This window comes from Hemiscyllium ocellatum, chromosome 3, assembly GCF_020745735.1.
Source record: "Hemiscyllium ocellatum isolate sHemOce1 chromosome 3, sHemOce1.pat.X.cur, whole genome shotgun sequence".
NCBI classification, from domain to species: Eukaryota; Metazoa; Chordata; class Chondrichthyes; order Orectolobiformes; family Hemiscylliidae; genus Hemiscyllium; species Hemiscyllium ocellatum.
The window spans coordinates 30,653,500-30,681,288 of record NC_083403.1 but is presented as its reverse complement, the minus strand read 5'-3'; the positions used below and the strand labels follow the sequence as shown (position 1 = coordinate 30,681,288).

General features: G+C 41.9%; 1 protein-coding gene across 1 annotated transcript in view; it reads left to right on the top strand.

Annotated features, from left to right (window-relative positions):
* The window catches only part of armc2 (armadillo repeat containing 2), a 225,590-nt gene that overhangs the window by 167,553 nt on the left and 30,248 nt on the right, over nucleotides 1-27,789 (top strand). Inside the window, exons 10-11 of the mRNA XM_060854607.1 lie at nucleotides 12,415-12,560; nucleotides 25,213-25,312. Coding sequence (XP_060710590.1) covers nucleotides 12,415-12,560; nucleotides 25,213-25,312 — 246 coding nt within the window. The remainder of the gene's footprint in view (nucleotides 1-12,414; nucleotides 12,561-25,212; nucleotides 25,313-27,789) is intronic.

The following is a 27,789-nucleotide window of genomic DNA, read 5'->3' as shown; positions in this document are numbered from 1 at the left end:
AACGTATAAGATAGACAAAGTTGGCTGAGTCACATGAGTACCTGCCATGTACAAGATGGGAGGTGTCCCCACGCGTAATGGTGGTATCTATGTCCACACTCTGACACGTCTTGCAGTGTCTACTGTGACAGGGTTGTATGGAGTTGCCTGAGAGCCGGGCAGCTTGCTATGAACAACAATCTGTTTGAGGTTTGGCGGTTGTTTAACTCCCATGGTTCTTGATGCTCTCTCTTTCTCTCGCTCCCCACTCTCTCATCACCTTTTTCCTCTCCTCTTCCCCCTTTGCTACTCTTCTCCCCTGTTTTCCGTTTCGCCTCTGCTTCAGCCATCCACCCCACCTCCCACATATTGTGTCACATGGCACTGGCTTCAGCCTTAGTCATTCTCAGCTCCTAATCTCCCTATAATCTCTCTATGCACTGTCTTTATCATCTCTTTATTGCAACCTTTGCTTCTGGAGCCATGACTCACCTTCTCGCAGCCTAATATAAATACCTCCCTATTTCTCCCTTTTTTTAGCTTTGACAAAGGGTCAGTTAGACTTAAAACGTCAGCTCTTTTCTCTCCTTACAGATGCTGCCAGATCTGCTGAGATTTTCCAGCATTTTCTCTTTTGGTTTCAGATTCCAGCATCCGCAGTAATTTGCTTTTATCTTTTCCCCACTAAACCTGGTCTGTTCCAATGAAAGCCAATCCAATTCTATCCATTATTTTTCTCATAAGTAAAATTCTCTGTTGCTGACGTCATCCTTCCAAATCTCTTCTGTTTCCTCTCTAATGTGATCACACCCTTACTGTAATACAATGATCAGAATTGTATGTGATACCACCGTAATCTAGCTGTTGTTTAACTAGAGTTTTATACAGTGTGCATCCTGTGGCCATAGTACAGGCCCTGTTCAACAAAGGAAACTATTCTGTATTCCTTCTTTAATATCTTTAGACATTTGTCAACAGGCACTCAAGTCCTTAGTATATTACCAAATTTTCTTTTCTTATTTCATTGGATATCAGCATTGCTGACAAGGCCAGCTCAAATCCAACTCTATTTACCTTTTCCTGAGTATTTTGCTAGGCCATTTCACAGCACATTTGAGAGTCAGCCACGTTACTGTGGCTTTGGAGTCATGTGCACCAGACCAGCTAAGAATGACAGATTGCTTATCCAGTGTGTCGTGGCGTTCATCCAGTCTGGTACAGCAGCCTCCCAGCATAGTGTGGCAATCTCCTGGTCTCCCACAGTGGCCTCCCAGCATTGGTATGATGACCCCCTGGGATGGCAAGTGATCTCCTGGCTGGCACAGTGGCCTCCTCCCATAGCGCCTTCCCAGCCTGGCTACCTTTTATCCTCCTGCAGCGGCCTCCTCCTGTTGAGCTCTCTTGGTGTGGTTTGGCGTGACGACCTCCCAGCCTGTTGCAGCAGCTTCCTCCCATAGGGGCATTCCAACAGAGCATGATGACCTTCTGGCCTCCTGCAGCAGCCTCCCACCATGGCATGTCGCTGGCATGGTGTGGAGCCAGGGTCGGCTGTGGACTAGAAATTAAGTGCCAGCGTAGTCTGCTGCACTGAATCCTTTTCTATAATGCTGGACATGTTATTTCTGTATTATCTAAAATTTTGTAACAAAAGAAACCTTGCCGAGACATTTTTGATCTAAGTCAGCCCAGTAATTGGCAATGTATAAACATTTCACTATACTCATTGAGTATATTCATAATAGAGGCTATTCCATTCTATTCCATTGACGCCAGTGAACCAAATCCTTTTTCAAATAACAACTGGGAAAAGATTAATGGATACCATTACTGAGCCTAGCTTCCAATTCCATATTTTATTTATTGAATTTATATTTCACTGGCAGTGGAAGATTTGAATCCATTTTCTGAGTACTAGCCTGAATGCTCAAGATTGGATTGCCAGTTCAATTGCTAGTCATATCTAGCATAAAGGAACAAGGTAAAGATTGTTCGAGGTCAATCATTTCAGCTTCAGAACCTCTCTCCATAAGTTTCTTAAGGGAGTGTCCTAGACCAAACCATCTTTAACTGTTTTGTCAATGATCTTTCCTCCTCATCAGGTCATCATTCACGTGTCCTAAGATACTGAAGCAGTGTATGTCCAGATGTAACAAGACCTGGATAATATCCAGGTTTATTCAAGTAATACTATTATGCAGAAGTGTCAGGAAGTTATCATCTTCAATAAGAAATAAGCTAACCATATTCCCCTGAGATTCGCTGGCAGTACCATCATTGATTTTCTCCTCTTCCTCCCTCCACTCAACACCCCCACCCCCCAACCATTATCAACATCCTGTGGTTTATCATCAATCAGAAACTGAATCAGACTAGCCATATCAGTAATGTGGTTACAAGTGAAGATCAGAGGCTTGGAATCCTGCCACAAGTAAAATTTTCCTGGCTATGTTATTTCTGATGCCTTGTCTTCTTCATGTGATTACTTACTTTCCTTGCTTAAAAAGCCTTTATGTTATAGTAATAGCATTTCTGATGCTCTGGTGCTACTGCACTGGAAGATTTTCCAGCCAAAATGAAGGATTTCCACCTTGTCACAACTAAAATAGAAGTTTCCTACCTTTCACAGGGAGGATGAATCTTGCTAATCATAGCAGGACTAATCCCAAAGTCTATCCACCATCTATAAGGTACAAATCAGGAGCATGATACAATACTCCCATTTGCCTTGAAGAGCAAATGTCCAACAATGCTCAAGAAACTTGACATCAACAAACATTCACTCTGTCTATCTCTGATGCTCAGTGGTAGTTGTACAATCTGCAAAATGCATCGCAGAAAATCATCAACTTTGCTTAGTTATCACTTTCCAAACTAGTGACATCTTCTATCTGGAAAGACAGGGGATCCCATCATCTGGAATATCCTTGCACTTAAAGAGGATGGTGGTGACAAACCTACTCCATGGTGAGGTGTGCACTTGGTTTAACTGCATATACACCATGGTGAACAGCAGTGAGGATTCCATTTAGCTGCTTCATGCTATATGTGCAGAAATGGAAGTCTGAAAATGTTTCTGCATCTTCATACTGAGCTTTAAATTGACTACTTATGTAGATAATCAGCAGTTGTGATGAGCTGAACATTTACGAACCTTATACAAGAAATCCTTATTGAAGCAAGATTGAACAAGGAAGGGTGCGCAGTCAATAATAAAATTATTTATGACTTTGGTAAGAGATGTGCAGCAGCAGACGAGTTAGAAACATTTTGAAAAAGGAGATTTAGTTTCTCCTAAGCAGATGCAGAGTGCATCATAAGGCGGTGATATTTAGGAGCCATCTGAGTAAGGATTTAGCTGGAGAGTGAATGAACATTGGAGGGTCAATGAGTAATATTACAATCCATGAAGGACTCAGTGGTGGGCAAGTTGTTGAAGGGAATCCTAAGGGACAGGATGTATATGTATTTGGAAAGGCAAGGACTGATTCACCTGGACCATCTCAGCAGTTCATCAACTTTACTAACACCTTCCATTCCGACCTGAAATTCACCTGGACCATCTCAGCAGTTCATCAACTTTACTAACACCTTCCATCCCGACCTGAAATTCACCTGGACCATCTCAGCAGTTCATCAACTTTACTAACACCTTCCATCCCGACCTGAAATTCACCTGGACCATCTCAGACTCCTCCCTCCCCTTCCTAGACCTCTCCATTTCTATCTCGGGTGACCGACTCAACACAGACATCTATTATAAACCGATTGACTCCCACAGCTACCTGGACTACACCTCCTCCCACCCTGCCCCCTGTAAAAATGCCATCCCATATTCCCAATTCCTTCGTCTCCGCCGCATCTGCTCCCAGGAGGACCAATTCCAACACCGCACAGCCCAGATGGCCTCCTTCTTCAAGGACCGCAGATTCCCCCCAGACGTGATCGACGATGCCCTCCAACGCATCTCCTCCACTTCCCGCTCCTCCGCCCTTGAGCCCCGCTCCTCCAACCGCCACCAAGACAGAACCCCACTGGTTCTCACCTACCACCCCACCAACCTCCGCATACAACGTATCATCCGCCGCCATTTCCGCCACCTCCAAATGGACCCCACCACCAAGGATATATTTCCCTCCCCTCCCCTATCAGCGTTCCGCAAGGACCACTCCCTTCGAGACTCCCTCGTCAGATCCACACCCCCCACCAACCCAACCTCCACCCCCGGCACTTTCCCCTGCAACCGCAGGAAATGTAAAACTTGCGCCCACACCTCCACACTCACTTCCCTCCAAGGCCCCAAGGGATCCTTCCATATCTGCCACAAGTTCACCTGTACCTCCACACACATCATCTATTGCATCCGCTGCACCCGATGTGGCCTCCTCTATATTGGTGAAACAGGCCGCTTACTTGCGGAACGCTTCAGAGAACACCTCCGGGCCGCCCAAACCAACCAACCCAATCACCCCGTGGCTCAACACTTTAACTCTCCCTCCCACTCCACCGAGGACATGCAGGTCCTTGGACTCCTCCACCGGCAGAACACAGCAACACGACGGCTGGAGGAGGAGCGCCTCATCTTCCGCCTGGGAACCCTCCAACCACAAGGTATGAATTCAGATTTCTCCAGTTTCCTCATTTCCCCTCCCCCCACCTTGTCTCAGTCGGTTCCCTCAACTCAGCACCGCCCTCCTAACCTGCAATCCTCTTCCTGACCTCTCCGCCCCCACCCCACTCCGGCCTATCACCCTCACCTTGACCTCCTTCCACCTATCCCACCTCCATCGCCCCTCCCCCTAGTCCCTCCTCCCTACCCTTTATCTTAGCCTGCTTGGCTCTCTCTCTCTCTTATTCCTGATGAAGGGCTTATGCTCGAAACGTCGAATTCTCTATTCCTGAGATGCTGCCTGGCCTGCTGTGCTTTGACCAGCAACACATTTGCAGCTGATTAGGGACAGTCAACATAGCTTTGTGCGTGGGAAATCATGTCTCACAAACCTGATTAAGTTTTTTGAAGAAGTAACAAAGATGATTGATGAGGGCAGAGCAGTAGATGTGATCTATATGGACTTCAGTAAGGCGTTCGACAAGGTTCCCCATGGGAGACTGATTAGCAAGGTTAGATCTCATGGAATAAAGGGAGAACTAGCCATTTGGATACAGAACTGGCTGAAAGGTAGAAGACAAAGGATGGTGGTGGAGGGTTGTTTTTCAGACTGGAGGCCTGTGACCAGTGGAGTACCACGTGGATTGGTGCTGGGTCCTCTATTTTTTGTCATTTACATAAATGATTTGGATGCGAGTACAAGAGGTACAGTTAGTAAGTTTGCAGATGACACCAAAATTGGAGGTGTAGTGGACAGCGAAGAGGATTACTTCAGATTACAAGAGGACCTGGACCAGATGGGCCAATGAGCTGAGATGTGGCAGATGGAGTTTAATTCAGTTAAATGCGAGGTCCTGCATTTTGGGAAAGCAATTCTTAGCAGGACTTATACACTTAATGGTAAGGTCCTAAGGAGTGTTGCTGAACAAAGAGACCTTGGAATGCACCTTCATAGCTCCTTGAAAGTGGAGCCGCAGGTAGATAGGATAGTGAAGAAGGCGTTTGGTATGCTTTCCTTTAGTGGTGAGAGTATTGAGTACAGGACATTGGTTAGGCCACTGTTGGAATATTGCATGCAATTCTGGTCTCCTTCCTATCAGAAAGATGTTGTGGAACTTGAAAGGGTTCAGAAAAGATTTACAAGAATGTTGCCAGGGTTAGAGGATTTGAGCTACAGGGGAGGCTGAACAGGCTGGGGTTGTTTTCCCTGGGGCATCAGAGGCTGAGGGGTGACCTTATAGAGGTTTACAAAATTATGAGGGGCATGGATAGGGTAAATAGACAAAGTCTTTTCCCTGGGGTCGGGGAGTCCAAAACTGGAGGGCATAGGTTTAGGGTGAGAGGGAAAAGATGTAAAAGAGACCTAAAGGGCAACCTTTTCACACAGAGGGTGGTACGTGTATAGAATAAGCTGCCACAGGAAGTGGTGGAGGCTGGTACAATTGCAACATTTAAGAGGCATTTGGATGGGTATATGAATAGGAAGGGTTTGGAGGGATATGTGCCGGTTTCTGGTAGGTGGGACTAGATTGGGTTGGGATATCTGGTCGGCATGAACAGGTTGGACCAAAGTGTCTGTTTCCATGCTGTACGTCTCTATGACTCTAAATAATATGAGGCACCTGTTAAAACTAGTTGTGAGAAGGCTAAAATATTCAATTTTGGCAGGAAAACTTTCCAGTACAGCAGCACAGAATGTCAACAATACTTTCACGATAAGGAAAAGGCTTTTTAAGCAAGGAAAAAAATGATCACATTAAGAATGCATGGCGTTTTAAATAATATTACGAGAAAAATTTAATTTCAGAGTTGGACTAAATAAAACATTGAATTGGACATCATGGAGAAAACAATTCTTAGAATATAGAATAGCTATCAAATTAGACAATAAATGAGATGCCAAACAACTAAATATATTTCTATATAAAGATAAAGTTCCCATAGTCCTCCTGTACCATAGGGCTTCTCTCTCATTAGGGAGAGATGACTAATGGTGGTTTAACCTGAAGATCACCATGCTCAGACAGGGGGAAACATTGAGAATGAGTTCTCCATGATAACCTCATCTGGTGTGATAATTGAACCCACACTGTTGGCGTCACTTTGCATTGCAAACCAGCCTTCCAGCCAACTGAGCTAACAACTCCTATTTCAAGAGTATGTCTGACAGTGTTATAGCTTGCAAAATAATAAGGCAAGCAAGATACTCTTGAAGAAGTACTGAAAGCTTTACGCTCATAACAGATAAAAATTTTGGAAGAGCAAGTTTTAGGGGAAGAGTTCAGCATCTAGGGGATCAATAGATACTTTTATTAATGATCTCTAGATTAAGTGATACAAAGGCAGTATTAAACATTGCAATTGTAATAATTGCTGATAAATCCTCATTAGATTTATCACATCAAAGAAGATTTGACCCTGGAGAAAGCCATTCAAATGGCATGAGAAGCAAAAGTCTGGAAGAAACATTGATCAATCCTGAGGGAGGAAAATCAATCTTGGTACAGGAGATCAGCGTAATTCAATTAATTCTTAAAATACAAAAGCATAAAAGACACACACACGAAAAACTAAACCAGTGGGTAGGACAGACACCGGAAGCTAAGTCTTTATTAGTGCAGTGGGACAAAGAAGCCTCACATCCAATGCTCAGCTATTAAAACTGAACTCTTTGTGTCACACGGTAGGTCACCTTCAGAAAATGCGCAAAAACAGGATACAGTTTCAGAAAAGCAAGAGGTCAAGCTACTACCTACACCAAGAGGTTAATGAGGTAGAACCATCTACAGTGCAAGAAAATGATTCAGTATTCTTAAGGGAAATAAAGTAATCCAGTGCCAGCTAAATTTTAAGTTTGATATTGAAGCAATGTCACTGTATTATCACTAGTAAACTGCAGTTGATTGAAGACACTGGGAAATGTTTCTTTCAACAGGGAATAGTAAGCATCCTCAGTTTCAAGGGACTTTCAAACCGTAAACTGTTAGGAAACAAATCAAAATCAGCAGCCTTGAACCCAGAGAATTTTAGGATCCCTACAGCGTGGAAACAGGCCCTTCAGCCCAACATGTCTGCCCTGACCCTCTGAAGAGTAACCCACCCAGACCCATTCCCCTACCCTATACTTCCGCCTGACTAATGCACCTAACCTACACATCCCTGAACACTATGGCCGATTCACCTAACCTGCACATCTTTGGATTGTGGGAGGAAACCAGGACATCCAGATTAAACCTGCAAAGAACACTGAACGAATGTGCAACGTCCACACAGACAGTTGCCCAAGGCTGGATTTGGACCTAGGTCCCTGGCACTGTGAGGCAGTAGTGCTAACCACCAAGCCACCATACCACGTCAGTCTTCCAAACATAACAACATCATTTGGGAGTTCTGACCGAATAGCTAAGCCTTCACACGACCTAAAGTTGTGCAGTTAGACATATTATGCATAATATTAATAATAGTAAAAGCTTTGGGGTAGAAATAGTGTATAAAGTTGTAAGGTTCTAAAAGCTTTAACAGAGGGAAGAGCCTTAAGCATCATATGTGGACTTGTAAGCATCATACACTGTCATGTGGACTTGTTGTGCAGAACAGCTTAGGCTTTTGGAGGAATAAGATCTGACATATATACTCTCCTCACAGTCTCCGTAAAGATGTCCATTTGTACCAATGTAATGTGTAACTTGTTGCTAACTTTCAATAAACTACTACTTGTTGAATTTCTTCAAATTACACCAACAATTTATTTGCCTCTACCACATTGGATCAACTAGACTCTGTAGATCTCTACACTTCAAGATAATAGGTTAGGTTTTCTTCCACTTTGATGAGGAGCAGCCTCGATCAGCACAGCCAGTAATATGCTTAGTTGCGATTTAATTTGACTGTACATACAACACAGTCCATTGGGATTAATGCTAAGAGGATGGGGAAGCAGAAGATATGAGTAGCAATTTTGGAGAGAGAGACAGAGAGACAGAGACAAGGCTGAGAATTGGACTTTTAAATGGAAGACAAAGGAAAGTGAGAAAGGAACAAAGAAGAGTGTCAGCAACTGAAGAGGGGAGAACAGTGACAACATTACCAAAAGGTGAACCTCACAATCCTGAGTACATTTTTTCTACTCTATATCTGAAAAAGCATACATTTGTTGTTTAGTATCATGACTCACAACCTTCACTCTTTGTATTTGCATTACTGGAATGTAGCATGTGTCACCACATGATTCTCCTCTCTTCAAACATGGATTGAATGTGTGCTCCTGCCAGACTGAAATACAGGCTTTAAACCAGTAAGTGATTTTATCTGCATTAGATGAGTGAAAGAACTATCAACATCAAATAACAATGAAATGTGCATTGTCTAGATCCCACAATAAATAGAGAAAAAAATTTACACTTATCTCGAATTGTAGGCTATAACCAGAGGTTTACCTGTTTTAATTAACTTTAGTCTGATTATACATTCTTGCTAGAATGACCCAAAACTTGTCAGCCATTTGTTATGGGACTGACTCTAGCGGTCAACTTGTAAAATCATTTGTGGCAGTCTTGAAAAAATAATCTGGTCAACGCTGTGTTATGAATTGTTTCATTTGACTCTTGAGCCCAATTGTAGAATGGCAGTATCTCCATTTGTAAGAGGAAGATAGGATGAGTAGGTACATGATTTGCTGGTCTCTGTTTTCTCTGGCAAGCAGTATTTTTCATTTGAACTCTTCCAATGCTGTTCCAAATAGACAGTTTCCAGAGGATATCAGTGTTAATGTCCACCAATTTCATATTTTAATTACAGGTGTGGTCACCCAGATGCTTGTGATAACGTGGCTAGGTCTCCATACAAAGATCTTTGGTTATACTGCCATCCAATGAACTTGATAGAGTCAATGTAGATGTTGATGACTTCACAATAAGTGAATCCTGGACAAATGTGCATACTCAAGGACCTTTGAGTCTGTGACTTCTTCCTGCCAATAAATGCTGTGAATATGTTTGAGACAGGTGAAGGTGGAAATTGTATAGCCTTTTCTCTTATCTAGTTTGTGTTGTTCTGGTCTTAACATTGTAGAGGAGTGTGCTGAGGAGGCAGATTTGGTACACTCACAGTTTGGTGTTCTCAGTCAGATTATTGTTGATCCACGTAACATTTGTGGCTTTTGTGATACATGTTTTGATTTTAGCATTAAGTGGCTGTTTGCATGCAATTGTGGAGTCAAGGAATCCACACCTTCTAGTGTCATAATGTGAATAATGCTAATGGCAGAATGGCATAACATTTGTCTCCCTGGATGCCGGTGATCTAACCAATGTTTGAACTGGTGTGAAAAAATCTGTATATTTGTCTATCAAGTTCCACATCATAACATTCAAGGATATGGACCTAAGTGCAGGAAAGTAGGACTTAGACTAGTGTAGGTAGTAGTAGTGGAGGTACAGACCAATTTAGGTAGTAGTGAAGGTATAGACTTGATTGCCTGAAGGGCCTTTTCTGTACTATATGATGCTATGAGCCTCTAATCACAGTTGTCTTTTGGATACTACCAACCAGCTGCAAGTCACTTCTCAATCCTGTGCTCACGATCCCGACAATTATTTATGGCTTGCCAATCAAAGATTTTTCATCTTTCTAACTTGTTATCTCATTTTGTTTTTTGTTTGTTTGCTTAATGAATTCTATCCACCTGTAGAGCAGTGGAGCTCTGATCTCCCGGTACATATTGAAGCAAATGGACCATTGTGGTTCAGCAGCTTACTATGTGGGAGCTTCTCAACTTGAAGTTGGCAGTGGCTAGCTGGTGACACAGATCAATCAATCCCACCATTGGAGTTGTCCAGGACACTTATTCTCTACACCAATTAAGTTTGAGATATCTCTGTAACTTTTGTCTCCTGTGTTGTGTTAAACCTTTGTAGCTAAACTAAAGTGTTCTCTTCAGGTGCAAACATGGATAAAATTCATGATGACCTTGAGCTTCCCAAATATTGGGTCTCCTTCTCAATCTTCCTGGATGAGTCCAAAGGACTGCAAAACCGTTTATTGGCTGAAAATATTATACAATTAGACATGAGTCCACTTTTGGTCTCCATTTTAGAATCAGTTCACATCTCATCTCCAGTTGAGGATTTTAGTCCTGATTTAATTCCATAGTCTCCAACTTATCTGAGGTAAGAACAAACAATGGAACAATTTGCCCGTGGCTTGGAATTTGGTTCATGAATTCCAAGGAATCCCCACAAGGCAGTGTCCTCGATATTGCATTTCTGGAGCTAATCCTTCTCTGATTCCATTGAAGCTTTCACCTAGGTTCATGGGGGATTCAATTTCTGTTTGTTGTTAAAAGAGAGATTTATACACTTTTAACATTGCTGCTGGTCAGGGTGTGGTCTGAAATTGAGAATCAAACTAAAATGCAGAAATGGATAACATGCACATGCTAGAAACGGTAAAATAAGATTCCAATTAAATATAGATTGTATTTTGTTGAAGCTCTACAACATCAAAAAAACATTTGCTGGCTACGTCTTTTAGTAACGCAAGATCGGTTGCCTCATAACTTGATAAGAGTGATCAAACTTGTATTTCATCTTGCTGTGCTGAGCAACCGTCGACCTTTGGGGAGGTAATCGCGTAATGGTATTGTCACTGGACTGTTAATCCAGAGACGCAGTTAATGGTTTGGGGACTTGTGTTCAAATTCTGCCATTGCAGACAGTCGAATTTGAATTCAATAAAAATCTGGAATTATGAGTCTAATGATGACCATGAATCCATTGCTGATTTTTGGAAAAGCCCATCTGGATCACTGATGTCCTTCAGGGAAGGAAGCTGCCATCTTTACGTGGTGTAGCCTACATGTGAATTCAGACCCACAGCAATGTGGTTGGCTCTGGGCAGTTAGGGATAGACAATAAATGCTGCCTACCAGTGATGTTCTCATTCTGTGAGTGAATAAAAAAAACCCTTTTAGTCCCTGAGTGACATAACTGTGCTATGAAATCTGGGAGAATTGTTGAGAACCTTGACGCTGGGAGCAACTAGTTGCATTTCCAACAGAGTTACAGATGTTAAAATGAGTTACTCACTAAGAAGCAGCAAGAGGTCTATTAACAGAGTTTATTCCTTGTTACCACCTTCATTAACTGCAAAATTTGCCTCATTAATATGTAGCTTCCTATTGTAGTCTGTGATAGATAGAAACTAAATACCGAGATCTCCAGATATGAAAGTCGGAGTGGGTACTGGCAATTCTAGATTGCTACTTGCTTCTCGAGTCTGTGTCTTGGATACCCAGCATCAATGTTTCAGGGCACAGCCCAGGATGATAAGACCAATAGACCACAAGAAATAGGTACAGCAGTAGGTTGTTTAGCTCCCTGAGCCTTCTCCACCATTCAATAGGATCGTAGCTGATCCTATATTCTTCATGTCCAAATTCCTGCATTTTCCCCATTACCCTTCATTCTCCTACTGATCAAGAATCTACCTATCCATCTATGTTGCCAAAGAATAGATTCAATAATTATATTACATTATTATTGTCACTCTGCTAAAGGTGAGACTGTTTTGGCAGATCAGTTAGAAATAAAGTATAAGCAGTTGCTATAATATTGTTATTACATTTTGATAAATGTAATGTGAAGAAAGTCTATGAAACAATTGCATGCTTCTAATAAATTTAATGTTATTTCCCTTTTAATACTCAAGCAAAGTATATCATTAAAATCTGTTACAAGCTACGATGTAACTTTTAAAACAATATACTTAGCATATCTGAATTTTTGTTATCGATCAGAAATTTTGAATGATTTTTATTTTTTCACTGAAAGGTCACTGCTACTCTGAGAAACTTGGCTGATCTGCCCCAGTCCCGATCCAGGTTCCTAAGCACTGGAGCACTATCGGAACTCTGTGTGGTACTGGAACAGCACCTAAATGATAAAGATGTCTGTACAAACGTAGCCAGAATATTCAGGTAAAAAAGTAAAAATGTCCAGTGAGGAACTGTTAGAATCTTCAAATAATCTGTTTCACAAATTATCTGAGACTTAATTTCATTTTCTTTTTACTGTGCAGGACAATGCCGTGCTGATATCTTCTAGTGAATTAGAATTAAGATGTCTAGGTTAGAAACTTTTCTGAAGTTCCAAATAACTCAAAAAGATATCAGGCATATTTAAAAGACCAAAGTGTCCCATTTCATTCATATCCAAGTCAATTTCCAATGTTTTGATGGAAATGCAAAAAAAAAGATGCTGAAAATCTGAAATAAAATCAAGTGTTGTAAACACTCTGTAAGTCTGACAGCATCTGTGGAGAGAGAAACAGAGATGACGTTGATTTAGCTCTATCCTGAAGTTAACCAGACAACTGTGATGCTACAATTCTCAAATTTAGAGCACACAGTCTTTGTGTACATGTGTCCAACACTCCTCAAATATCTGACCTGCGATTGCAAAGTGGATCCTCCACTAACTTTCCTTATTAAAGAACCATGCACCAAAATTTAAGGGAAAATCATTTTTGTCAACTATTTTTATTGCAAAGTGGAATATTCTGGCATACAATACTAGGTTTTTACTATTGATCTCTTCAATCTGTCGCATCCTCTCAGGGAAGATAGAAAGTTGCTGTGTGCCAAATTAGAACAAATTCCTCTATTCTCCTTGACAGTGATAGGATCTTGCTTTTCAGACCAGCCAAAGTACCTATCATTATAGTGTGCATGTCCATCAGTGCTTTCTTTTGCATTGTCCATTAAGGTTCTCCTCAAATCTCTCCTCAGCAGAACTCATTTGCGATTTCATCCCAATAGCTGGCAAACAAACCACCTTCTACTTCTGGTCTGCTTGCAGCCTAATGTTGTCTGTTAACTCACAATGTGTTGATTCCAGTTCTATACTAAACTGTATGTTCGTCCTGTATATATCAGAAGCTGAGCTGGAGACTACGAATGCAAGTCAAGTAATAGGACATCTTCATCAGTACTATGCAATTACTCTCCCTCTTCCTTTCACAGCTTCTGGGGGTGACCGGGTGGCAATCCTTCAGTGTTTGAAAGCAGGTAACTAGAAGATCTTCTGAGGAAGGTGGTATGTTCTGAGAACAGGCTGAGAGTGTGATGTGAGCTGATTGGGGAAAATGATCTCCACGGTTCTTCAAGCTAGGACCCAGTCACAGCTGGCCCTGTGACACTGAGAGGCATCTGTTCTGTAGAACCTAGGAGGAACAACCATCCTGCTCCCTTGCAGGTTCTGCTTTGCTTCTTTTTGTTTCTGCAGAAAGGAAGATAGAATATCAGTGATTGTGTTGTGTTGTGTTTGCTTGATGGACCTGCCTTGGCTGAATTTCTGGAGTTATGCGATGGCAGCAAGACATGGATGTGAGACTGAAAGCAGTTTATGAGGGTTAGGTGGAGTATCTGGATGTTAGGTGGGAGTCCTGAGATCCATGATCACTGCTGAATGTGTGAATGGTGTGGGTGCATTGAGCAGGATGAGAAATTTAATGGTAAGGTGGGAGATATCATAGAGTAAGAGTCAAAGAGATGTACAGCACAGAAACAGACCCTTCGGTCCAATTCGTCCATACTAACTAGATATCCCAACCCAATTGAATCAAATTGAATTGAATTGAATTGAGTTTATTTTCACATGTACCAAGACACAATGAAAACCTTTGTCTTGCGAGCAATACAACAATACAGTTAATAGACAATAGACAATAGGTGCAGGAATAGGCTATTTTGCCCTTTGAGCCTGCACCACCATTCAATATGCTCATGGCTGATCATCCTTAATCAGTATCCTGTTCCTGCCTTATCTCCATAACCCTCGATTCCACTATCCTTGAGAGCTCTATCCAACTCTTTCTTAAATGAATTCAGAGACTCGGTCTCCACTGCTCTCTGGGGCAGAGCATTCCACACAACCACCACTCTCTGGGTGAAGACATTTCTCCTCACCTCTGTCCTAAATGGTCTACCCCTTATTTTTAAGCTGTGTCCTCTGGTTCGACACTCACCCATCAGCGGAAACATGTTTCCTGCCTCCAGAGTGTCCAATCCTTTAATAATCTTATATGTCTCAATCAGATCCCCTCTCAGTCTTCTAAACTCAAGGGTATACAAGCCCAGTGGCTCCAGTCTTTCAGCGCAAGGTAGTCCCGCCAGGAATTGATCTCGTGAACCTCTGCTGCACTCCCTCAATAGCCAGAATGTCTTTCCTCAAATTTGGAGACCAGAACTGCACACAATTCTCCAGGTGTGGTCTCACCAAGACCCTGTACAGCTGCAGAAGAACGTCTTTGCTTCCATACTCAATCCCTCTTGTTATGAAGGCCAGCATTCTATTAGCCTTCTTCGCTACCTGCTGTACCTGCATGCTGGCCTTCATTGACTGGTGTACAAGAACCCCCAGACCTCTTTGTACTACCCCTTTATCTAAATTGATTCCATTTAGGTAGTAATCTGCCTTCCTGTTCTTGCCAGCAAAGTGGATAACCATACATTTACCCACATTAAACTGCATCTGCCATGCATCTGACCACTCACCTAACCTGTCCAGGTCACCCTGTAATCTCCTAACATCCTCCTCACATTTCACCCTGCCCTATCATCAGCAAATTTGCTAATGTTATTACTAATACCATCTTCTATATCATTAATATATATTGTAAAAAGCTGCGGTCCCAGTATAGATCCTTGCAGTACCCCACTGGTCACTGCCTGCCATTCCGAAATGGAGCCGTTTATTACTACTCTTTGTTTCCTGTCAGCCAACCAACTTTCAATCCAAGTTAGTACTTTGCCCCCAATACCATGCGCCCTAATTTTGCTCACTAACCTGTTATGTGGGACTTTATCAAAAGCTTTCTGAAAGTCCAGATGCACTACATCTACTGGATCTCCCTTGTCCATCTTCAGAGTTATATCCTCAAAATACTCGAAGATTAGACAAGCATGATTTCCCCTTCATCAATCCATGCTGACTCTGACCTATATTTCATCCTTTATAATAGACTCCAGCATCTTTCCCACCACTGAGGTCAGACTAACTGGTCTATAATTTCCTGCTTTCTCTCTCCCACCTTTCTTAAAAAGTGGTATAACATTAGCCACCCTCCAATCCGCAGGAACTGATTCCAAATCTATTGAACTCTGGAAAATAATCACTAACGCATCCACGATTTCTCGAGCCACCTCCTTCAGTACCCTGGGATGTAGACCATCAGGCCCCGGGGACTTATCGACCTTCAGACATAACAGTCTCTCCAACACCAATTCCTGGCAAATATAAATTCCCTTCAGTTCATATCCTTCAGCCACTGTTACCTCAGGGAGATTGCATGTTTTCCCCAGTGAACACAGATCTGAAGTACCAATTCAATTCTTCTGCCATTTCTTTGTTCCCTGAAATATATTCCCCTGTTCCTGTCTTCAAGGGCCCAATTTTAGTCTTAACCATTTCTTTTGCCTTTCACATACCTCAAAAAGCTTTTACTATCCTCCTTTATATTTTTGGCCAGTATACCTTCGTACCTCATTTTTTTTCTGCGTATTTCTTTCTTAGTAATCCTCTGTTGTTCTTTAAAAGCTACCCAGTCCTCTGTTTTCTCACTTATCTTTGCTATGTTATACTTTTTCTCTTTTAACTTTATATGTTTCTTAACTTCCCTCGTTAGGCACGGCCACACATGCCTCCTCCTAGGATCTTTCTTCCTTTTTGGAATGAACTGATCCAGTATCTTCTGCATTATACACAGGAATATGTGCCATTGTTCCTCCACTGTCATCCCTGCTAAGGTATTGCACCATTGAACTTTGGCCAACTCCTCCCTCATAACTCCATAGTTCCCTTTATTCAACTGAAATATTGTCACTTCCGATCGTACCCTCTCCCTCTCAAATTGCAGATTGAAGCATATTGTATTATGGTCACTACTTCCCAATGGCTCCTTCACTTTTTGATGTCCCTGATCAATTCTGGTTCATAGCACATTACCAGATCCAGAATTGCCTTCTCCCTGGTAGGCTCCAGCACCAGCTGCTCTAAGAATCCATCTCAGAGGCACTCCACAAAGTCTCTTTCTTGAGGTCCAATACCATCCTGATTCTCCTGATTCAATTTACATCCGACATCCAGACTACTGTTTGGGGGCCTATAGCTAACTCCCAAGAGGGTCTTCTTACCCTTGGAATTTCTCAGCTGTATCCACACTGACTCTACATCCTCTGATCCTAAGTCCCCCCATGCAAGGGACTGAATATCATCCCTTACCAACATGGCCCCCCTACTCCCTCTGCCCGTCAGTCTGTCCTTACGATAGCACGTGTAGCCTTGAATATTCATTTCCCAGGCCCTGTCCACTTGAAGCCACGTCTCAGTTATCCCCACAATATCGTATCTGCCAATTTCCAAAAGACTCTCAAGCTCATCCATCTTATTTCTAATGCTTCGTGCGTTCATATACAATATTTTCAATTTGTTACTGCTCTCACCCTTCCCATCAACCCCTATTCCACTCAACCTTACAGCATGATCCCTTTTTGAGTTTTCTGCTTCATTGATACAGTTGTTTTTCTTGACTTCCCTTGTTCTAACTTTCCCTTCAATTTCCTTCTTAAACATCCAGTTTGTCCCCTCCCCTCCCCCCGCTACTTAGTTTAAACGCAGCTGTGTTGCAGTAGCAAACCTGCCTGCCAGAATGCTGGTCGCTGGTTCCCAACCTATTAAGGTGCAAACCGTCTCTCTTGTATAACTTATGCTTACCACAAAACATACCCCAGTGATCCAAGAATTTAAATCCTTGCTTCCTGCACTAGTTGCCTAGCCACACGTTCAAGTCCATTATCTCCCTGTTTCTGGCCTCACCAGCCTGAGGAACTGGAAGCAAACCAGAGATAACCACCCTGGATGTCCTGTATTTCGGCCTTCTTCTTAGTTCTCCGAAGTCCAGCTGTAGTATGTTCCTCCTCTTCTTCCTGCCGTGTGGGCGGCACGGTGGCACAGTGGTTAGCACTGCTGCCTCACAGCGCCTGAAGACCCGGGTTCAATTCCCGACTCAGGCGACTGACTGTGTGGAGTTTGCACGTTCTCCCCGTGTCTGCGTGGGTTTCCTCCGGGTGCTCCGGTTTCCTCCCACAGTCCAAAGATGTGCGGGTCAGGTGAATTGGCCATGCTAAATTGCCCGTAGTGTTAGGTAAGGGGTAATGTAGGGGTATGGGTGGGTTTCGCTTTGGCGGGTCGGTGTGGACTTGTTGGGCCGAAGGGCCTGTTTCCACACTGTAAGTCTAATCTAATCTAATCATTTGTGCCGACATGTACCACCACCTCTGGCTCTTCACCTTCGTCCTTGAGGATTTCCTGCACTCTGTCTGTGATGTCTTTAACCCTGGCACCAGGAAGGCAACACACCATCCTTAAGTCCCGCCTGCTACCACAAAAACCTCGGTCAGTTTCTCTCACTATGGAGTCCATTATTACCACAGCTCTGTGCGATGTCCGACTTTCCGCTCTGCTTCCGTGCCAACTTTTGATTGACAGACCTGGCCTTGCAGTGTCATCTGTCTCTACTGTTTCCAAAAGATTCAACTTGTTCCTGAGAGGTACTTCCCTTGGGGTCTCTTGCACCTGTCTCCTCTCTGTCCTCCTCATCGCCTGCTCTCTTCTGCTGTCTTCTGGTATGATTGGTGTAATAACCTCACTGAAGGTCTTGTCCAGAAAGATCTTGTTCTCTCAGATGAGCCTAAGGTCCTTGAGTTCTTTCATCAGTGCTGCAGTATGCTCTGTCAGTAGCTGAATGTGCACACACTTTCCACACTTATACGAGCCAGACACACCAGAGTCGTTGGCCTTCTACATCAAGCACGTAGCACACTGAACAAGCTTGGCAGTCATGTCTTCAACCTTTTCAACTGTGGCGTACTCACTTCACTCAAGCTTCTTGTCAAAGACTCCTGAGCTAAAGCCTCACTCTTCACTCTACAGGAACTTCCTTGGACCTCTTTTTGGGTAAGTCTGTGGACTTTTAATTTAGGTTAAAGGAGGAGGGTGGGAGGGAGGCCCTACTTTGTAGGACCTGGGGTCTAGAATACACCCACTTAAATAACAATCACTTACCTTCCCAACCGGCTTTGTGCTCCGACTTCACGTCCACCCAGCACCCGCCGCTCTCTGCTGCAAAATGACCGTCGGTGTCGAGGTAAGTTCTTAAATAACAATCACTTACCTTCCCAAACGGCTTTGCGCTCCGACTTCACTTCCGACCAGCACCTCCCTGCTGCAAAAAAAAGTTGAGTAGCATAGATAAGTAAATGATAGGTAAACAGTGGCAAAAACAAAAATACAGGTATAGACGAATGTTAAGATTTTGTGAGTCCATTCAGTTTCTAACAACAGTAGGGTAGAAACGTTTTGAAACCGGCTTGCATATGTTCAGGCTTCTGTACCTTCTCCTCGATGGTAGAGGTTGTAGAAAAACATTGCCCGGGGTGGGATGGATCTTTAAGAATGCTGGCAGCCTTTTCTTGACAGCAGGCCTGGTAGATGGATTCTATAGATGGGAAGTCGGCCTTTGTGATTGTCCAGGCCGAGTTCACCACTCTTTGTAACCATCTCTGATCTTGAATGATGCAGTTGCCAAACCAGGTGTGATGCATCCAAACAGAATACTCTCGATGGCGCACCTATAAAGGCTGATGAGGGTATTCGCTGTCATGCCAAATTTTCTCAGCTGCCTGAAGAAGAGACATTGTTGGGCCTTTGTAACCAGTGCATCCACCTGAAGACTCCAAGAAAGCTTGTTGTGGATGAGCACTCCCAGGGGCTTGACACAATCTAGTCCCACCTGCCAGTACCAGCCCCATATCCCTGCAAACCCTTCCTATTCATATACCCATCCAGATGCCTTTTAAATGTTGCAATTGTACTAGCCTCCACCACTTCCTCAGGCAGCTAATTCCATACACATAGCACCCTCTGCATGAGCATGTTGCCCCTTAGGTCTCTTTCATATCTTTCTGCTCTTACTCTTAAACCTATGCCCTTTAGTTCTGGACTCCCCCACCCAAGGGAAGAGACTTTGCCTATTTATCCTATCCATGCCCTCATGATATCACAAACCTCTGTAAGGTCAGCCCTCAGCCTCTGACACTCCAGGGAGAGCAACCCCAGCCTACTCAACCTCCCCAAATAGCTCAAATCCTCCAACCCTGGCAACATCCTTGTAAATCTTTTCTGAACCCTTTCAAGTTTCACAACATCCTTCTGATAGTTAGGAGACCAGAATTGCATGCAATATGCCAAAAGTGGCCAAACCAATGTTCTGTACAGCCACAACATGATCTCCCAAATCCTGTACTCAATACTCTGACCAATAAAGGAAAGCATATCAAATGCCTTCTTCACTATCCCATCTACCTGCGACTCCACTTTCAAGGAGCTATGAACCTGCACTGCAAGGTCTCTTTGTTCAGCAATATTCCCTAGAACCTTACCATTAAGTGTATAAGTCCTGCTAAGATTTGCTTTCCCAAAATGCAGCATCTCGCATTTATCTGAATTAAACTCCATCTGCCATTCCTCAGCCCCCTGGCCCATCTGATCAAGATCTCATTGTAATCTGAGGTAACCTTCTTCGCTGTCCACTACACCTCCAATTTTGGTGTCATCTGCAAACTTACTAACTATAACTCTTATGCTCACATCCAAATCATTTATATAAATGAGGAAAATCATGAGGACATTCATTTACTGATCTTGACAACTTGTGAAGCCACATTAGATTTCTTGTGGCACTCTTTTCAGAAACAGGAATAGAACTCCCTGGTGACCTGCTGCCACTTCATTCTGACTGTCAGCCCTGGGAATCACCAGGAGACCACGATACACTGCTGTGGAGCTATTGAATGTGTCCTTTTGCCTGCCTTCAGCATTGCATCTGTTACTCTGGAACCTTCACCCACTGATGTGATGTTCTTTTCTGCTGTTTCAAGTATCCAGCAATTTTCTTCAGTGTCGCTTTCCTTTTAAAAGTGACATCCACCTTTAAAAGGCCACAGCCACCTGACCCACATGATTTACAGGCAATGAAAGCTGAACCACACCCCACTCCCCACTTTCCTCCACAGTTCATATTTAGAAACAGAGAACATGTAGGACTCACACATGGCAATGCCACAATCATTAAATGACGTGGGAACATTTGACTCTGATGCCCAAATACAGGCCTATTCAACTTCTAAACCATGTTTCAGGTCAATGACCTGACAAAAAGTTAACTTTTTTATCTCTATAGACCTGACCTAAATACCTGCAGCATTTTCTGTTTTACTGTAGCGAGGATTGATTGTTGTTAAAAAGCCACATCTTGATCTGTAAAGTGTGAAATGACAAATTTTAAATTGGATACTTTTCTGTAATTGAGGGTTATAATATTGTGGTTTGTATTTTTTTGTTTCTGGGCAACTGAAAAGCAGTATTGGAAGTTGACAATAGAACTGCAATTATTCCTTTCTCTTGACATTTTAAATGTTCCTCAGTTCTACTTTGTACACATGGGATGATTCATATTGAAACTGGCATTTGTGCTTTGCTTTCTCTTGTAGGGTTAAGTGTACTTTAGTTTGCTTTAGCTATTTTTAGTTTTCAATATAAATATTTTCTGTTACTTTACAGTACATTTTAGTGACCTATAAGACAAGCTATTGGTACAGTTTTCACCTAAATTCGAATTTAAAAATAATTATAAGATTTATATTGGAGACAATCAGTCTGATTAAATGTGAATTTTTTTATATAAAAGGTAACTATGATAATTGCTTTAGTCAGTCAAAAAAATCACATGAGCCATTTCAAGGATAAATCTGGAAAGAAAAGTTTGGCCAGACTGCCATCTTTAACAAGTACACATTTCTGATGTACATCACCAGATTAAGTGCAGATCCTCACTTAACTCATTATCCTATGCTGTTTCTATCCAACACTTACTAAATTGCTAAAAGAAATCTATAACAATTTAACAACCTTCTTGAGTTTTTGAAACCCAAAAAGTAACCTTATTAAGGGACACCTCCATTTTAACACAATAATCAGCCTCACTAGTAAAATTGTTGCAGAAGATACTTCCTTCTCATTATTCTGCTGTGCTAATACAAAAATTGTGGGCTGGAAAGAATGGAAATGAATCAGCTGATGTCTCACAACTTATGAGTCATTGATGTCCTGAAATGAATTGTATGTGTTAATACTCTTGCTATTTCTCATGTGATTATTTGTCTGTCTTCATTTAATTGTATGTACAATAGTTGCTAAAGAGCTGTGATTAGGGAACATTAATCTTGTGCAAGCTGTGAAATATGATTGATATGATAGTCAAGTGAGTTGAAGTGAATGATCCTTGGAGAATTCTGAATCATAAATGCACTACAGCAGGAGGGATCACTGTTCCATTAGTTGCATTTAACACTTCAGTCAGGACATCCCTAACTCATCTAGGACTAGTCAGTTTGTGATCTGGCCCATGTGGCACTTTGTCCTGCACTGGGGGTCTTCAAGGAATGATTACAAATGTCACAATTTCTCTGAAGATTGACAAACAACCTGTTTATCTTTGGCGGTATTTGCTGACAAATGCTTGCAATATGCCACTTTAATTCATATGTACACATTTAGAATCTTTGGATTCTCTCCAGTGCCCTGTCATTGAGCCTGGTGCCCATGGAATTCCAAGAAGCTGATCCTACAACAGTTGCTTTGCAAATACAAATCATATCAGATCCCTTAATGCTCCAGTGGAACGCTCTGAGCCAAACATCGTTATACAGTTCTACCACATCCAGTCACGATTGGCCCTGGACATTAAAACAAGGAAGAGGAGGCTTTGCAAACACCTCATCCTCATTGATGGGAAGCAAAAAACATCAGTGTAAAAAAGCAAGGCTGATGTATTTACAACCATCTTCAGCCAGAAGTGCTCAGTGGGTAATTAATTTTGGTCTCCATCTAAGGTGTCCACTGTCTTGGATGCTAACCTTCAACAAATTTAATTCACACTATGTAATATCAAGAAATGGCTGGATGCTGCAAAGGCTAAGGGCCTTAACACCATTCTAGAAATAATATGAAGACATGTGCTCCAGACTTGCTGGTACCCCTAACCAAGCTGTTGAGGTATGGCTACAATACTGGCCAATAATGTTGAAAATTGCCCAGGTATGTTCTGTACCCAGAAAGCAGGATAGATTCTGCCGAGTTAATTAATCTTGGTAAGTCTACTCTTGATCATTAATAAAGTGATGGATGGTGTCATCGACAGTGCTATCAAGCAGCACCTGCTCAGCAATAACCTACTTCCTAATATCCAGTTTAGGTTCCACTCAGTTTACTCAGCTCCTGCCCTATTATGACATTACTTTGAACATGGACAAAAGTGAGATCAGAGTGATAGCCGTTGACAACATTTTGGTTGACAAAGTAGGACATTAAGAAACCATTTAGGAGAAAGTAGGGACTGCAGATGCTGGAGATCAGAGCTGAAAATGTGTTGCTTGAAAAGCGCAGCAGGTCAGGCAGCATCCAAGGAGCAGGAGAATTGACGTTTCGGGCATGAGCCCTTCTTCAGGAATTCCTCAAGAAGGACTCATGCCCGAAACGTCGATTCTCCTGCTCCTTGGATGCTGCCTGACCTGCTGCGCTTTTCCAGCAACACATTTTCATCAAGAAGCCATTATAAACTTCAAGTCAATGGAAATCAGACATAAATCGCCAGTAAACAAAGAAAACAGAGAAATGTGGATGCTGGAAATCAATCAAAAACTCAGCAGGTCTAGCAAGAACTGGTGAGAGAAAGTGGAGTTAACATTATGGGTTCAGTGACCTTTCTTCAGAAAAAGGATTACTGGGCCCAGAACTTTAGCTCTGCTGTCACTCTACAGATGCTGCCAGACCTGCTAAGTTTTCCCAGTAATTTCTATTTTTGTTAAATCACTATTGGTTAGAGTCAGACCTGGCACAAACAAGTATGCTTGTGGTTATGTGTGGTCAGTCATCCCTGCTCCAGGACATTTCTGCAGAAGTTTGTTAGGTTAGTGTCCTAGCCTAACCATTTCAGCTGCTTTCTGTTATAAAATCAGAAGTGGGGATATTCACTGATAGTTGCACAATGTTCAGCACCACTCATAAATCCTGATATACTGAAGCAGTTCATACCCGAATGCAGCAAGACCTGAACAATATCCAGATTTGGGCTGACATGTGGCAAGTAACACTTGTACCACACAAGTACCCCAGGTAATGACTATTTCCAACAAGAAAAAATGTAACCGAAGCCCACTGACAATCAATGGCATTACCATCACTGAATTCCCTCACTATCAACTTTCTGGTGGATACCATTGACAAGAAGCTGAACTGGGCTATCAATATCAATATAGTGATTACAAGAGCAGGTTGGAGGCTAGAAGAGAAATGCACTTCTTGAATCTCCAAAGCCTGTCCACTATCAACAAGGTGGAAGCTAGCAGCATGATGTATATTTTCTACTTGCCAGGATGAGTGCAGCTCCACGAAGTTTGACCTGTCCAAGACAAAGCAGCCCACTTGATTGGGACCACATTCACAAACATTCACTCCTTTCACAAATGACACTCAGTAGCAGCAGTGTGTATCATCTACAAGATGTACCGCAGAAATTCATTAAAGGTGCCTTCAAACCCAAAAACACTTCCATTTGGAAGGACAAGGGCAGCATGTACATAGGAGCATGACCACCTGCAAGATCGCCATCAAGCCACTTATTATCCTGAGTTGGAAATATATCACAATTCCTTCAATGTAGCTGGGTGAAAATCCTGAAATTCCCTCCCTAACAGCATTGGGGTTGGTCCATATCAGCCGAACTGCAGTAGTTTAAGAAAGCCACTCATTACTGCATTCTCAAGGACAGCTATGTATGGGCAATAAATGGTGGCAACAACTACATCCCATGAATGAATCAAAATAAAATAATTATGGAAGGGGAGTCGTTGATGCCTGCATTTAATATAATTGTGTTCAATGGGTCTTATAATTCATTCATAGAATTTGTAAGAAGAACAACTGGAACATAAATTTATGTTGTTTGAACCTGTATTAAGTAGTAGGAATTTGGTAGCTTATTAATAATCAAGTGGTATTTTGAATCATAGAATCCCTAGAGTGTGGAAATAGACCATTTGTCTCATCAAGTCCACATAGACTCTCTTAAGAACATGCCACCCAGACCCTCACCCTATCCTTGTAACCCACATTTATCATGATTAACCCACCTAACCTGCAAATCCATCGACAATTTGGCATGGCCAATCCACCTACCCTGCACATCTTTGGATTGTGGGATGAAACCAGAGCACCCAGTGTACACCCACACAGACACCGGAAAATGTGCAAACTCCACACAGGCACCCAAGACTGGAATCTTCCTGTGTCCCAACCAGAATCTAATATGTGACACTTTTTCTTGGTATACCTGTCATTAAACAAATCAAATCTTCTCTCAGAAAAAAATAATATGGTACAGGTCAGAGAAACTGCATTTAAAGGTATTATAGCTTAACAGACTAATAGTGTTTCATTTTCTTCTATTTATAGCAAACTTTCAGCCTACAATGACTGTTGTCTTGCATTGTCAGAATGCACTAGCTGCTACCAATTATTTTTGGATATCCTCCACAGACACCAAAGGAAGCAGGTTAGTTTTACTGCAACTGAATTTCCTGCATTTCAACATCTCACGTGCCTGAGAAACTGACTTAGTCTTGTATATTTATGAAAGAATAGTTTTCCTTATATAATTACAGACTGACAGACTGATGTGATTTTTTTTGGTTTGGATATTAAAATGATCTACATGATGCTTTCCTGTTTAACCTGCGATGTAAAGTAAATAAATTACATTTTCATCACAAGTATAATAAATGTTATACTGTTAAGTACCAAGAAAGATCAGGAGGCTGTAGCATTAAACAGGAGGAAATTTATTATGGAGACGTTTACTCTACAAGCAGCAAAGTTAGTTTAAGCTGTTTCTCACCCAAAATGGCAATGGCATCATCATTATGTCACATACTAGACTGTTATAGTCCATCATACACATAAATACACAATGTCCCTCTCTTTTTGCAATGAAAGAGTTATGGACCAGGCCAGACCCTGAGTTACAATTGCAAGTAGCATGAAAGGACCACTGTAAGGAGTGGAAGCAGTTATTTCTCATGTATTATCCAATGGTAAGGAGAAGCCAATTCTTTTTGCATCAAAATCGGTACACAATGCAGAAACAAACTACGCACATATGGAGGAAAAGCTCTTGGAATTCTTTTTTTGGCATGAGATGATTTCACCAATACCTATATGACTGGTAATTTATCCTACTCACATATCACAGACTACTGACCACAATATTTGGTCCTAATAGAGGGATACCTTCTCTAGCAGTGAGACTTGTGCAGAGATGGGCATTTTGCTATCAGTTCACACCTATAGATTTAAGTATTCATAATCCATTTTAAATAGGACTGCTGTGTACTCTTCAGATTACCTAAGCCGAATGAATCAATTATAGCAGTTCTTAAGTAGATATTTTCTACTCGAAAAAGTAGAGAACACTCCAGTGACAGCAGGACAAGTTCAGAAGTACACTAGAAATGATCCACAACTATCAAAAGTAATGGAAATGGTATTTTGTTGTAAGATTACAGCAACAACCTCAAAACTGAAGCCATATGTCACACAGAAGTGAGGACTATCTGTACAAGCAGGATGTTTCTTTTGGGGGGTGAGAGTCATTATTCCACCACAGCTAAGATAACATGTTTTAAATCAACTACATGAAGGTCAATGTGGCATTGTCAAAATGTAGGAGACAGCCAGAAGATATTTTTGGTGGTCAGGGCTCAATTTGAATATGTGCAGTCTGCACAAGAGTTCACAGCCTACCTCCATTAGCAATGCAACACTGAGTGAAAGGCCAGGAATGCTATGGCAAAGAATCCACATTGACTGTGTTGGACCTATTGAATGACAAATGTTTTTTCACAGTTGTTGATGCATGTACTAAATGGCTTGAAGTTGCCATCATGAAGGTGACATCTTCAGAGAAAACCATTGAAAGACTGGGAAAGATCTTTGCACGGTTTGGTTTTACAGAACAACTTGTGAGAATGGTTCACATTTTGTATCACAAGAGCTTAAGGACTAACTAAAGCAGAACGGAATTCAACATATCCTATCAGCTCCTTATCAACCAGTATTGGTTTAGCAGAAAAGTTTGTTCAGATAATGAAACATCATTATCCAAACTACTGAGCCAATTTTTGTTAAAATAGTGGAACAAGTCCGCTTAACAGCTCAAAGTTCTCCAGCATTGCAAACTGTAAAGCATCAGTTGTGCACAGTATTTGATTTGCCGCAAACAAGCAGATGTGATTCAAGATGGAAGTCTCTTGAATTTAAATAGTCCTTTATGAATACTAATCATCAAGTATTCCTGTGACTCAGGATCTGTCTTTATTTGGAGATAAGCTTAACTAAGGACTTACAACTAGCCCAGCAAACAGTTATTGATTAAAGGAGAAAGTGAGGATGATACAGCTCGGCAGATGGTACCGGATTAATAGTGATCTTAAAATCACCGCAGATGCATACCGATCCACTTTTCTTCATCACTAGTATGATAGACGTAGCCCAAAACATCAAATTTTGGGTTCAAGGACTCCAAACGTGATAGCTTCTCTAATTCTGCTTTGAAGTTTGGTCTGATTGTATAAGGCACTGATCTAGCCTTGCAACATTTTGCTTGATTCTCATCCTTGATTTTCAATACAGTGGTATTTTCTGTGCTTCCCAGATCCTTATTGAAAACAAAGACATGTTTCTTTAGAATTTATGATAGTTTAATCTCAGAATTTGACAAATAACTTACTTTAGCCCAGTTGAATTTGATTTTCTCCAACTCAGTCTTCACAATAAAACCAGAAAATTAAAACTGATTATATAACCGAACATTCTCTTTGTTTGTATGCATTCTTAGTACAATTTTTCTGGGTTGCGATGATGTACATTTTCATATCTCAATGAAACCACTGCAGTGGTGTCCACCTCCACTCTTATTGGTTTTCCAATCCTCTGGCTTCCCACTAATCTTCATCACACTGTTGTTTTTTTCTT